This window comes from Caretta caretta, chromosome 3 (assembly GCF_965140235.1).
Source record: "Caretta caretta isolate rCarCar2 chromosome 3, rCarCar1.hap1, whole genome shotgun sequence".
Taxonomy (NCBI): Eukaryota; Metazoa; Chordata; order Testudines; family Cheloniidae; genus Caretta; species Caretta caretta.
Genome location: NC_134208.1, coordinates 56,718,680 through 56,732,324, shown reverse-complemented (window position 1 = coordinate 56,732,324; position 13,645 = coordinate 56,718,680). Strand labels below are relative to the sequence as shown.

The 13,645-nt window shown below is 43.7% G+C and overlaps 1 protein-coding gene across 8 annotated transcripts in view; it reads right to left on the bottom strand.

Annotated features, from left to right (window-relative positions):
* FAM135A (family with sequence similarity 135 member A) overlaps positions 1-13,645 on the bottom strand; it is a 140,046-nt gene that overhangs the window by 16,256 nt on the left and 110,145 nt on the right. For 7 of the 8 annotated variants that reach the window (XM_048845998.2, XM_048845999.2, XM_075126515.1 and 4 more), the window contains 2 exons: positions 9,463-9,554; positions 3,274-3,371 (listed from right to left, as the gene is read on the bottom strand). In XM_048845998.2, coding sequence (XP_048701955.2) covers positions 3,274-3,371; positions 9,463-9,554 — 190 coding nt within the window. Of the gene's footprint in view, positions 1-3,273; positions 3,372-6,943; positions 7,595-8,247; positions 8,874-9,462; positions 9,555-13,645 lie in introns of those variants that run through there. The other variant, XR_012667589.1, reaches the window with a different exon arrangement.

Genomic DNA, 13,645 nt, shown 5'->3' with positions numbered 1-13,645 from the left:
AAAATAGACTGACTGTGTGTTGCCTTGCTCTGTTTGTCTGTATTTAGAGAAAAAAGCATGTGCATTAGTTGATTACTAAAATGTATTCATTCTATATGCTTTTGTTCCCCTATGAGTACTGTTAATAGGATATATAACCTTCCATTCTATTGATCACCATTCAAACTCCATCCCAGATTAGTAATAAATTTTGCTGCCAAGCTAATTTTTTGTCAATTTGTGTGTGAAAGAAATCAAATGTCAACCCAATCATAGAGGACATATGTCTATATAATAAAAAAACCACAACTGGCACCCTTGAAAGCAGTCTCAGGAGATAAGCCAAGAATTAAATGAACATGGAAAATAAGCTAGCCTTCCACACTTCTGGTAGATTACATCAGTTTGACAAGCTATACTGGTATTATAGTGTGGTGCACTAACTGGTAGTATAGTGTGGCAGTACTAACTTTGTACTGCCACTGTTCATCATGCATTAGCTCTCTACATAAATAAGAGACAGTCTTCAGAGATGCCTATCCAGCACTTTTCACAAGGACAACATTATAAAAGACTAAAATTAAAAACGATACATTTGTGTAACTTGAACACAGGAGTTCTGGGAGTCCTTATATAAGTCACTGCCAGGCATAATGCCCTATAGAAGTGTTATTTCTGTTAAGGGTTTTGTAGTGTGATATATATTTTGACTTGCTGGCTCTGCATCATTTACATAGTACTGCCTTCCAAAAGGTAACCTTTTAAAATGCTGTCTCAGTGGATGGCACTTCACTGTCCCTGCTCCCCATGGTATTTGATGTCAGTCCATCTATGTATTAACTGAACAATAATAGAATCACAGAAATGTAGGGCTGGAAAGGACTTTTAGTAATTATGAAAGAATTAAAGTCTGCTATTCTCTCATATAATTGTTTGTGCATATCCTCATTGTAGGAGTTGTGAGCCATGCCCTTGTGATCCTGAAAACCATTCTAAACCAGAAAGAAAAGGAGTACTTGTGGCACCTTAGAGACTAACCAATTTATTTGAGCATGAGCTTTCGTGAGCTACAGCTCACTTCATCTGATGAAGTGAGCTGTAGCTCACGAAAGCTCATGCTCAAATAAATTGGTTAGTCTCTAAGGTGCCACAAGTACTCCTTTTCTTTTTGCGAATACAGACTAACACGGCTGTTCCTCTGAAACCTGTCATTCTAAACCAGTTTAGTCATTAGGGGGTGCATAGGAATTAGGCAGTAACTACCATTCTAAAAGGCCTGTTCCTGTAAATGTCTTGAGCTGCTCTTTCTTTCATCTAAACCATCTCAAACTCCAAGAGAAGTGGGGAAGAATGAAGGTTTAGTGTCGATTTGTAGAGGCACTATATTCAGAGAACTCTAATTACTGGGTTAATACATATTTTTCCTTTTTTCCTCATGCAATTGTCTCTAAGAGACACCCACATTAACAAAAAGTAGAACTCTAGAGGATGACAGCTGAATGGTTAACTAAATACAAACTGAAGTAGTGCCCTCCTGAAACAAGCATGTAATGGAGTTCTATCTATTCAGGTACTCTCATAGTTCTAGAGTAAAAAAAATACTGTTGGTTATATGTGTGAATTAAATACTGAAAGACAGCCATACTAACTTCAGTTAGGTACATTACACAGATAAATTATGGAGATGTCTGCTACCTTGGTGGAAAGGGACTTAAAGGTATTTCTGGTGTTGAACTCTTACCTTCTCATAACAGGCCTGGATACTGAGTTTTAGCCATTTGGACTCTCTGAACAGATCAGTTTCCCTTTGGACTTTTCCTCAAAGAAAGAATGAATGGGGAAATGGGCATCTGAAAGGTTTTGGGTCCTTCTAAACAGTTGCTCCAGACACACTGTTTATGCACTCTAATCTCCCCAAGGATGCTATGAGACTTTGTGAAAACAAATTAAAAGTACATAGTTTGATATAGATGAAACTCATATCTGATGCAGAAACTGGATGGAGACAGATCACTTGCTATGTTTGTGAAATGATGCAGAAGAAGAATGGGACAAGGGGAAGAGCATGTGCATGGACTGGGAATGGGCTCTCTACTGAGATATCAAAACTGCTACTTTCTAGAGGATGAAGCAGTCCTGGAGAACCTGGAAATGAAGATATTTTCTCTTTGTGCTGTACCCCTTTAAGTTAACAAGCAGAATGGGGCCACTTTTTTTTTTTTTTTTTTTGCTGTTCAGAAGACACTCCTGCTGGGTATTTCCATGTGATACTGGGTATAGTTCCTATGATACTTGAAGGAAGTTGTCTTTGCCTAATAGTAAGATGAAACCCCTCTAAAAACTGAGCTGCTCTGGTTTCCTTCAGTCTCCTCAAGAGTCTTATTGCTGAGCAGACTGGACCTTTGAAAAGGCAGAGGAACAGCATTTCCCAAAGCAAGGGGTGTGGACAGACTCAGTTGTTTTCTCTCAGCTTTCATTAAAAATATTAGCCAGCTGTTACTGTTATGAGGAAAAACTTCAAAACTTCAAGTGTAACCTGTGCAGCAATATCTGAGTTTGCAGAGATCCTAAAACAATAGTTCTGAATTGTGAACTCATAATAAAAAGCATGAATTCTTTCTTAAAGTGCAAACCAAAACACAACTTTAAATATGGAGCTGGCAACTGGTGCCTCCATGAGTATTGTCAGTTAACAAGGATTGATGGTATGGTATGGCATCCACCTAGGAAATGAGATCCTCCTCATGACATATCTCCTCCTTGATGTTCTCAGACAGGTTACTGAAGGCAATAATCCAGAAAGGCCCAGAATACATTACAATCAGCCCATGATGCCTATGACACAACAGCTTGTAGTGCTGTCTAAATCCTTACCATAAGACCTTAAAGCTAGACTACTTTAAATGGTTCCAGGATTGCAGAGCCCATCACACTAATTCCCACAGTGTGGATCTAAAAGTTAATATATTATATTCTGAGAACTTCAGTTACTGATGAAGAAATTTTCCTTTTAAGATGTTGCAGACTGTTAAATTTTTAAACGTAACCTGAAGCCATAACACTATTTATAGTTTTAATATTGTGTATTAAAACTTCTTTTGTTTGTTTTTCATTTAGAAGCCCACATCATTTAATTTTCTCTTACCCTCATTTTGGTATGTTTTCCCCCAACCCCATCTTTTTTGTACCTGATTATCAAGTAATTGTATGACAGTTTAGGACAACTAATCATGTACTTTCTAGTGGGTATTATATATTTTATAGAAATAAAGTAATATACAACATAGGTATTACCTGATTTTTGAAATTGTTAGGTTGTAAATTTGAATATATTGTATTATTTCATCTAAAAGGCGATCAGTCATGGAATCAAAATCAGCAAAGGTATCATTCTGTAGAAAGGAAAAATAATTACGTATGTTCCAAATACAGTGAGTTATTTTACATTCAGTATAAATTCTTATTAATCAAATATATAACAACTAAACACACATATAAAAACATGCATACTAACTTTGATATCAGAACACAACATTGCAGCCCCCTCCTGGATAGGGTTTTTTGGGAGGAAGGAATAAACTGTCTGTACATCATTTTATGATAAGTACTTTGCTCCAAAGAGCACCAAAACTAATATTAACAGTACCGCTAGTCTAACCTCTATCACATATGCACAGTTCTCATCAGCTGGACAGAGAAAAGACAAACCACATATCCCAGATTAAGCCACACTGTAACTGAAATGATAATATGAGACAATTTACTGTATGCACCTCTCTCTTATTTCAAAGTGTGAAAAAACGGCCCTTATTTCAATCTAGGGCTGCTTCTCTACACTAATTAATAGCAACAAGTTACAGTGGCTGTAGACTGAGATCAAATGAGTTGTTTCACCTTAAATCCATTAATGACTGGTTATCTGAAGTACATCTAGAACATGTATTGTAATTGGATAAAAATCATATTAAAATGCCAGCTATACTTTTTTCAAGCTAAAGTCATTTGAAAACTATTTTAAACAAAACCAAAGATATTTAAGATTGGTAATTGCTCCTGATTTATCATCATAATACCAATATTGCAATGCAATGACCAAAAAAAAAAAAAAAAAAAAAAAAAGAATAAAAAAGGAAAGGCTGACTATTTTGTGGTTCTCAGACTCTGTTCCATAAAACATTAGCTCTTCTTTCTTCCCACCCTGGGCTTCGCTCCTGTCAGCTAAGATGGGAAAAAATTAGGGGTGTTCTAGTCTTAATTGGTTATTATGCTGAGAAGAAGAGAGGATTGCAGATTATATTACTATATCTCTAAATGCTCTGTAGAGATGTATTAATTTATATAATATGTATAAATTATAATATATATTTAGCAAGGTCATGCCAGTTTGTATAATTGCTTTAGCGGATGTCTACACTACGAATTTAGGTCGAATTTATAGAAGTCGGTTTTTTAGAAATAGTTTTTATATAGTCGATTGTGTGTCCCCCCCACACAAAATGCTCTAAGTGCATTAACTTGGCCGAGTGCTTCCACAGTACCGAGGCTAGCATCGACTTCCGGAGCATTGCACTGTGGGTAGCTATCCCACAGTTCCCGCAGTCTCCGCCGCCCATTGCAATTCTGGGTTGAGATCCCAATGCCTAATGGGGCAAAAACATTGTTGCAGGTGGTTCTGGGTACATGTCGTCAGGCCCTCCCTCCCTCTGTGAAAGCAACGGCAGACAATTGTTTTGCATCTTTTTTCCTGAATTACCTGTGCAGACGCCATACCATGGCAAGCATGGAGCCCGCTCAGCTCACTGTCACCGTACGTCTCCTGGGTGCTGGCAGATGCGGTACTGCATTGCTACACAGCAGCAACCCATTGCCTTGTGGCAGGAGACGGTGCAATAGGCCTGATAGCCATCGTCGTCATGTCTGAGGTGCTCCTGGCCGCCTCGGTAAGGTCGGTCAGGAGCGCCAGGGCAGACATGGGTGCAGGGACTAAAATAGGAGTGACTTGACCAGATCATTCTCTTTAGTCCCGCCAGCAGTCCTACTGTACCATCTTATGGCGAGCAGCTAGGAGATGAAGATGGCTAGCAGTCCTATTGCACCATCTGCTGCCAGCCAAAGATGTAAAAGATCAATGAAGTGGATCAAAACAAGAAATACACCAGATTTGTTTTGTATTCATTTGCTCCCCGCTCCCTCCCTCCCTCCGTGAAATCAACTGCTGACAATTGTTTTGGTGAGGTCTGTCAGGGGCACCTTAAAAAGTTTAATGGAGATTCAGTCCTGCCTGAAATACCAGGGGAGGGATAGCTCATTGGGTTGAGTATTGGGTTGAGCATTGGCCTGCTAAACCCAGGGTTTTGAGTTCAGTTCTTGGGGGGCCATTCTGTGTGACAGTTGTTTTTGTTTCTCCTTGATGTAAAGCCACCCCCTTTGTTGATTTTAATTCCCTGTAAGCCAACCCTGTAAGCCGTGTCGTCAGTCACCCCTCCCTCCGTAAGAGCAACAGCAGACAATCGTTCCGCACCTTTTTTCTGTGCAGATGCCATACCACAGCAAGCATGGAGCCCGCTCAGATCACTCTGGCAATTAGGAGCACATTAAACACCACACGCATTATCCACCAGTATATGCAGCACCAGAACCTGGCAAAGCGAAACCGGGCGAGTAGGCGATGTCAGCGCGGTGACGAGAGTGATGAAGACATGGACACAGACTTATCTCAAAGCACGGGCCCTGGCAATGTGGGCATCATGGTGCTAATGGGGCAGGTTCATGTTGTGGAACGCCAATTCTGGGCCTGGGAAACAAGCAAAGACTGGTGGGACTGCAAAGTGTTGCAGGTCTGGGACGATTCCCAGTGGCTGCGAAACTTTTGCATGTGTAAGGGCATTTTCATGGAACTTTGTGACTTGCTTTCCCCTGCCCTGAGGCGCAAGAATACCAAGGTGAGAGCAGCCCTCACAGTTGAGAAATGAGTGGCAATAGCCCCGTGGAAGCTTGCAATGCCAGACAGCTACCCGTCAGTCGGGAATCAATTTGGAGTGGGCAAATCTACTGTGGGGGCTGCTGTGATGCAGGTAGCCAATGCTAATAACTGCGCTGCTGATATCAAGGGTAGTGATTCTGGGAAATGTGCAGGTCATAGTGGATGGCTTTGCTGCAATGGGATTCCCTAACTGTGGTGGGGCCATAGACGGAACCCATATGCCTATGTTGGCACCGGAGCACCAAGCCGGCGAGTACATAAACCGCATGGGGTACTTTTCAATAGTGCTGCAAGCACTGGTGGATCACAAGGGACGTTTCGCCAATATCAACATGGGATGGCCGGGAAAGGTACATGACGCTCGCATCTTCAGGAACTGTGGTCTGTTTCAAAAGCTGCAGGAAGGGACTTTATTCCCAGACCAGAAAATAACCATTGGGAATGTTGAAATGCATATAGTTATCCTTGGGGACCCAGCCTACTCCTTAATGCCATGGCTCATGAAGCCGTACACAGGCAGCCTGGACAGTAGTCAGGAGCTGTTCAACTAAGGCTGAGCAAGTGCAGAATGGTGGTAGAATGTGCATTTGGATGATTAAAAGCGCGCTGGCGCAGTTTATGGACTCGGTTAGACCTCAGCAAAACCAATATTCCCACTGTTATTACTGCTTGCTGTGTGCTCCACAATATCTGTGAGAGTAAGGGGGAAACGTTTATGGCGGGGTGGGAGGTTGAGGCAAATTGCCTGGCCGCTGGTTACGTGCAGCCAGACACCAGGGCTGTTAGAAGAGCACAGGAGGGCGTGGTGCGCATCAGAGAAGCTTTGAAAACCAGTTTCATGACTGGCCAGGCTACGGTGTGAAAGTTCTGTTTGTTTCTCCTTGATGAATCCTCCCACCCCCTTGGTTCACTCTGCTTCCCTGTAAGCTAACCACCCTCCCCTCTTCCCTTCGATCTCCGCTTGCAGAGGCAATAAAGTCATTGCTGATTCATGGATTCTTTATTAATTCATCATACAAATAGGGGGATAACTGCCAAGGTAGCCTGGGAGGGGTGGTGGAGGAGAAAAGCACCAGGAGGGGTGGTGGAGGAGGGAAGGACAAGGCCACACCGCACTTTAAAAGGTTAAAACTTATTGAATGCCAGCCTTCTGTTCCTTGGGCAATCCTCTGGGGTGGAGTGGCTGGGTGGCCGGAGGCCCCCCACCGCGTTCTTGGGCGTCTGGGTGAGGAGGCTATGGAACTTGGGGTGGAGGGCGGTTGGTTACACAGGGGCTGTGCTCCTGCTGCCTTTCCTGCAGCTCAGCCATATGCTGGAGCATATTAGTTTGATCCTCCAGCAGCCTCAGCATTGAATCCTGCCTCTTCTCATCAAGCTGCCGCCACCTTTCAGCTTCAGCCCTCTCTTCAGCCCGCCACTTACTCTCTTCAGCCCGCCACCTCTCCTCCCGGTCATTTTGTGCTTTCCTGCACTCTGACATTGTCTGCCTCCACGCATTCATCTGTGCTCTGTCAGTGTGGGAGGACAGCATGAGCTCAGAGAACATTTAATCACGAGTGCATTTTTTTCGCCTTCTAATCTTCGCTAGCCTCTGGGAAGGAGAAGATCCTGTGATCCTTGATACACATGCAGCTGGTGGAGAAAAAAAAGGGACAGTGGTATTTAAAAAGACACATTTTATAAAACAATGGGTACACTCTTTCATGGTGAACCTTGCTGTTAACATTACATACATAGCACATGTGCTTTCATTACAAGGTCGCATTTTGCCTCCCCCCACCACGTGGCTAGCCCCTCTCCCCTCCCCGTGGCTAACAGCGGAAAACATTTCTGTTCAGCCACAGGCAAAGCCCAGCAGGAACAGACCATCTCTGAATGTCCCCTTAAGAAAAGCACCCTATTTCAACCAGGTGATCATGAATGATATCACTCTCCTGAGGATAACACAGAGAGATAAAGAACGGATGTTGTTTGAATGCCAGCAAACAAACACTACAATGCTTTGTTCTGCAATGATTCCCTACTATGTGCTACTGGCCTGGCATGGTAAAGTGTCCTACCATGGTGGACGGAATAAGGCTGCCCTCCCCAGAAACCTTTTGCAAAGGCTTTGGGAGTACTTCCAGGAGAGCTTTATGGAGATGTCCCTGGAGGATTTTCGCTCCATCCCCAGACACTTTAACAGACTTTTCCAGTAGCTGTACTGGCCGCGAATGCCAGGGCAAATTAATCATTAAACACGCTTGCTTTTAAACCATGTATACTATTTAAAAAGGTACACTCACCAGAGGTCCCTTCTCTGCCTGGCGGGTCTGGGAGGCAGCCTTGGGTGGGTTCATGGGGTACTGGCTCCAGGTCCAGGGTGAGAAACAGTTCCTGGCTGTCGGGAAAACTGGTTTCTCCACTTGCTTGCTGTGAGCTATCTACAACCTCCTCATCATCATCTTTCTCGTCCCCAAAACCTGCTTCCATGTTGCCTCCATCTTCATTGAAGGAGTCAAACAACATGGTTGGGGTAGTGGTGGCTGAACCCCCTAAGATGGCATGCAGCTCATCATAGAAGCGGCATGTTTTGTGCTCTGACCCGGAGCGGCCGTTTGCCTCTCTGGTTTTCTGGTAGGCTTGCCTCAGCTCCTTAAGTTTCACACGGCACTGCTTCGGGTCCCTGTTATGGCCTCTGTCCTTCATGCCCTTGGAGATTTTGACAAATGTTTTGGCATTTCGAAAACTGGAACGGAGTTCTGATAGCACAGATTCCTCTCCCCATACAGCGATCAGATCCCGTACCTCCTGTTTGGTCCATGCTGGAGCTCTTTTGCGATTCTGGGACTCAATCATGGTCACTTCTGCTGATGAGCGCTGCATGGTCACCTCTGCTGATGAGCTCTGCACTCACCTGCAGCTTGCCACGCTGGCCAAACAGGAAATCAAATTCAAAAGTTCGCGGGCCTTTTCTTGTCTCCCTGGCCAGTGCATGCTAGTTGAGAGTGCTGTCCAGAGCGGTCACAATGGAGCATTCTGGGATAGCTCCCGGAGGCCAATACCATCTAATTGCGTCCACGGTACCCCAAATTCAACCCGGCAAGGCCGATTTCAGGGTTAATTCCCTTGTTGGGGGTGGAGTAAGGAAATCAATTTTAAGAGTCCTTTAAGTCGAAAAAAAGGGCTTCGTCGTGTGGACAGGTGTAGGGTTAAATCGATTTAACGCTGCTAAATTTGACCTCAATTCCTAGGGTAAACTAGGGCTTAGTGTATAATAAAATTAAACCTCAGATTCTGCAAAGGGATTCACTTGCATCGACCATTTTATGACCATTTAGTCTCCCCAATTACAACAGTTATCTAAAATGGCTAAGCAGTCTCTCTATATGGATACTTCTGCAGGATCAGGGTCTAAATTTATTACAATACAATAATAATGGTAACTTAAGAAAACATTTTTTTTAAAATGTATACAATTTAATTTGTTGTATGAAAATCCTTTTGTTGTTTACAAATACCTGGTTCCTCTCAGACATAAGAAAATCTATTCGTCCGCCAGGTAGTCCAAGCTCAATATAAGTCTTCACTAATCTTAGATCTGCACTATTACCTTAAAACAAACAAACAAAAAAGGTTAAAAGGCTTGCTATGACAAAAGTGATCTTGCTATTTAACAAGGTAAATATACTAATTTAGAAACAAGACAGACAAAATGGACAGACAGACAACTGCAGCACTGGCATTCCCCAGCAAACTATTGCAAATTTTATATTTTACCATATCAAAATTAAAACTAATTAAGACCTCTGATGCTGTAGTAGCAAAACCAAACACAATGATAGAATCACAATCTACAGAAATGACACAAAGCTCACAGCCATTTTAGAAAACCCAGAACTTACGTAGTTAAGTTTTGGTGACTATGTGTATAATATTTTACATTCACTGGATGTTAAGGCAAAAAGTACAACTAAGTACTAACTAATTTTGATAAAATTCAGTGAAATGAACTCAGACTGGGGGAGGAGGAAGAAAGGATTAGAGAATTTGAGGGATGGGAGAGAGGAGTAAGGGACCAGTTAGAAGCAGCACTACATAAGGATTAGTAAAGTAGAAAGGCAAAATGGATTATAAAAAAAGAGGTTACTGACCTGTTCAGTAACTGTTGTTCTTCAAGAAGTGTTGTACACATCCATTCCACTCTTGGTGTCTGCGTGCCCTGCTGTTGGAAACATTTTTCCTCTGTGGTACCCTTTGGGTGGCTCGAGAGCCTCTGCTGCTGTGCATCACTGTGTACACGTATAAAGGTCAGAGCTGTCCCCAGGCCCCACTAGTTTCTTTTTTGCTGGAACTTCAATGTAGAGGGTAGGAGGGCAGTTTGTGGAATGGATATGTGTAACACATCTCAAAGAACAACAGTTATTGAACAGGTTAATAACTTTTTTCTTCTTTGAGTCATTGAACATGTGCATTCCACTCTTGGTGACTCACAAGCCATGAAACTCGGAGTTTATTTCAATAAAGATTGTAGAACTTGTCCAAGTCTACCATTGTCGCTAGTCCTAACAATGGGATGCAAATGTGTGGACTGAGGATGAATTTGCGGCTCTACAAATGTCCACAACTGGAACATGTGCTAGAAAAAGCCACTGAGGCCGATTGTGATCTCACTGAATGACCTGTGGCAGGGTTACATTAGCCAGGTCATAGCACATGCATATACAGGAGGCTATCCAGGAAGAAATTTTCTGAGTGGAGGCTGATTGTAGCTGTGGCAGAGAGAATAAAAGGACAAACAGTTGGGAGGACTTCTGTCCAGGTAGAATGCAATAGCTTTTCTGATGTCCAGAGTGTGCATACATTCCTCTTCCCTACTCGAATGTGGCTGTGGCCAGAATACAGGTAAGTACATTGGCTGATTGATATGGCAAGAGGACACCACCTTTGTGATAAACCTCAGATGAGGACACAAGTAAACCTTGTCCTTAAAGAAGATCATATAGGGATCATTAAGGCATGCAGCTGTTCTACTCTTGTGGCTGAGGTGATGGCAACCAAAAATGCCACCTTCACTGATAGAAGTAGTAGAAAGTAAGTAGCAAGGCTCAGATGGGGACCCATAAGTCTTGACAACACTAAGTTTAGATCTCCTGGGAGAATGGGGTCTTGCACCTGATGATATAATTTGACTAGACCTTTCAAAAACCTTATGGACATGTCATTACAAAAATAACAGATCAGTTATCCATTTTAGGGTAGAGAGTTGAAATAGCTGCCACATGTACCTTGATAGAAAAGTAACAGCTTAACCTTGGTGGTTTCAGCTCCAATAAGTAATCTAGTATGTGTTAAATGGAAGAATGGGAAGGTGATACTGTGTAATGGAGAGACCTGTTGGAAAAACATCTCCACTTAGAGAGGTAAGTAGTCCGAGTAAAAGGCTTTCTACTATTTAGCAGGATCTCTTGAACTTCTTTTGAGAAAGACTGCTCTCTAATGTCTAGCAATGGAGCATTTATACAATTAAATGGAGAGATTGCAGGATCAGGTGGAGTACGTGACTATGATTTTGGGAGTGTAATGGGGCGACCGCCCCACACTGGCCTGTAAGGGGTTAATGGAGCCCTAGGGAGCCAATAGGAGAGGGGCTGCGATGAGCAGCCAACCAGGGCCTGGCAGGCCCATATGAAAAGAGCTGCAGGGCAGGACAGGTGCAGTTATTTGTTCCCTAGAGCTTGAGGAGGGAGACCAGGCTGCCTTGCAGGAGGAAGAAAGTTAGCACCTTGGACAGAGAAGTGCTGGATAGGATCAGGAAAGAGAAAGACACCTCCTGGCTGACTGCTAAAACTGTCATGCTGAGATCCTGAGATAAGGGCGGAGAAGGTGCTGGGGCTGCAGGGACGTGGCCCAGGAAGGGGAAGCTGGCGGGGACACAGCATGTGGCTGCCATCTACAGGGTCCCTGGTCTGGAACCCGGAGTAGTAAGCAGGCCCGGGTCCTCCCCTCATCCCCACTGAGGAAGTGGCTGGACACTTGGACTCCAATACATTCCCCCAGAAGAGGGGGAGCACAGAGTGTTGCACAGCTGGAGGGCTGTGTCCTGAAGAGGATGCCATGGTTCTTGGGAATGACATGGGTCCAGGCAGTGAGACATCACAAGAAGGCGGCACACTGGCTAGCAGAGCTAATCCCCGGGACAGCCAGCAGGAAGCGCCCTCCATCTCAGGGAGATTAGGTCCAAGTATAAAGGAAGTGAGAGTGGAGATTTCACTAATGTATCTGGAAATATCTGGACAAAGATACCACTCATGGTAACTCAAACTATGTGCTCAGGTAATCTGCCACATCATTTTGGATCCCCGGTAGGTAAGAAGTTTCCAGATCAATCAAGTTGGCAATGCAGTGCTCCCAAAGCAGAGATGCCTCAACAGAGTGGAGACAAATGGGCTCCTCTCTGCTTGTTGAGGTAAGACATTGCCAGTGTGCTGTCTGTAAGGACTAACAGGCTGTTTCCCTTGATCTGGAGCAAGATGGCACGCAAATCTGACAGCTTTCTGACATTGAAGTGTAAAGCTAAGTCCTCTGCAAACAATAGACCCATGATTCTGTAGAGAATCCAGATGGGCCCCCAACCCAATGGCAGATGTGTCTGACACGAATGTGAGCATTGGTGTCAGATGGGCTAAGGGAACACTCATATGTACACTGGTGGACAAGTCCAGCCAGTCAAGAGAGGAAGGGACATGAGAGGGTATCCTCACCACTATATCTAAATTGAGACAGCTCGGTGAGTAGACTGAGACTAGCCAACCCTGAAGAATTCTGAGGGGCAGTCTGGTGTATTGAACCATGTATGTCCCAGAAGCCTCCAACAGTTTCGTGCTTTTGGGATTTGTTGAGCTTTGAGATCTATAATAACTGATCAAATTGCCTGATACTTTGATTTCAGAAGAAAAGCTCTGGCTTGATTCAAGTCTAGTACAGCCCCCATAAACTCTGTTCTCTGAACTGGGGAGAGGAAACTTCTCTGCATTGACTAGCAGTCCTAAAGCAGTAAATGTTGACTAGAACAGAGATACACTGAACCACACCTGCAGTCTGGATCAGCCCTTGACAACCAGTTGTTCAAACAGGGATAAACTTGGACTCCTGATCTTCTGAGGAAGGCAGCTACTACTGCAATAACTTTTGTTGTTGAGAGCTGCTGACAGATCAAATGGTAGTACAGTGAACTGATGATTTTGATTCACCAGAAATCTGAGGTACTTCCTGTGAGCTTGGTTGGTTGCCACATGGAATTAGGTATCTTTTAAGTCAAGGGTAGCATACCAGTCTCCAGGGTCCAGGACAGGGACAACAGAACTAGAGTGACCATGCAAAACTTTATCTTTAATAATTTGTTGGGTTGACGCAGGTCTAAAATTGATCTGAATCCCCCATTGCTTTCAGGATCAGGAAACGGGGAATAAAACTCCGTCCCTCTGTGGCAGCACGGAACCTCCTCTATGGCCCCCAACTGAAGGAGAGATTGTACCTCCTGAAGGAGGAGATCCCTGTGAGAGTGGTCCCTGAGGAGGGGAAGGGAGGGATAGATATAAATTGAACGGTATATCCCACTTGCACAGTGCTCAAAGACCCACTGGTCCAAAGTAATTCAGGACCAAGCACTGTGGAAGTGGGACTGTTTGCAAATGTAACAGG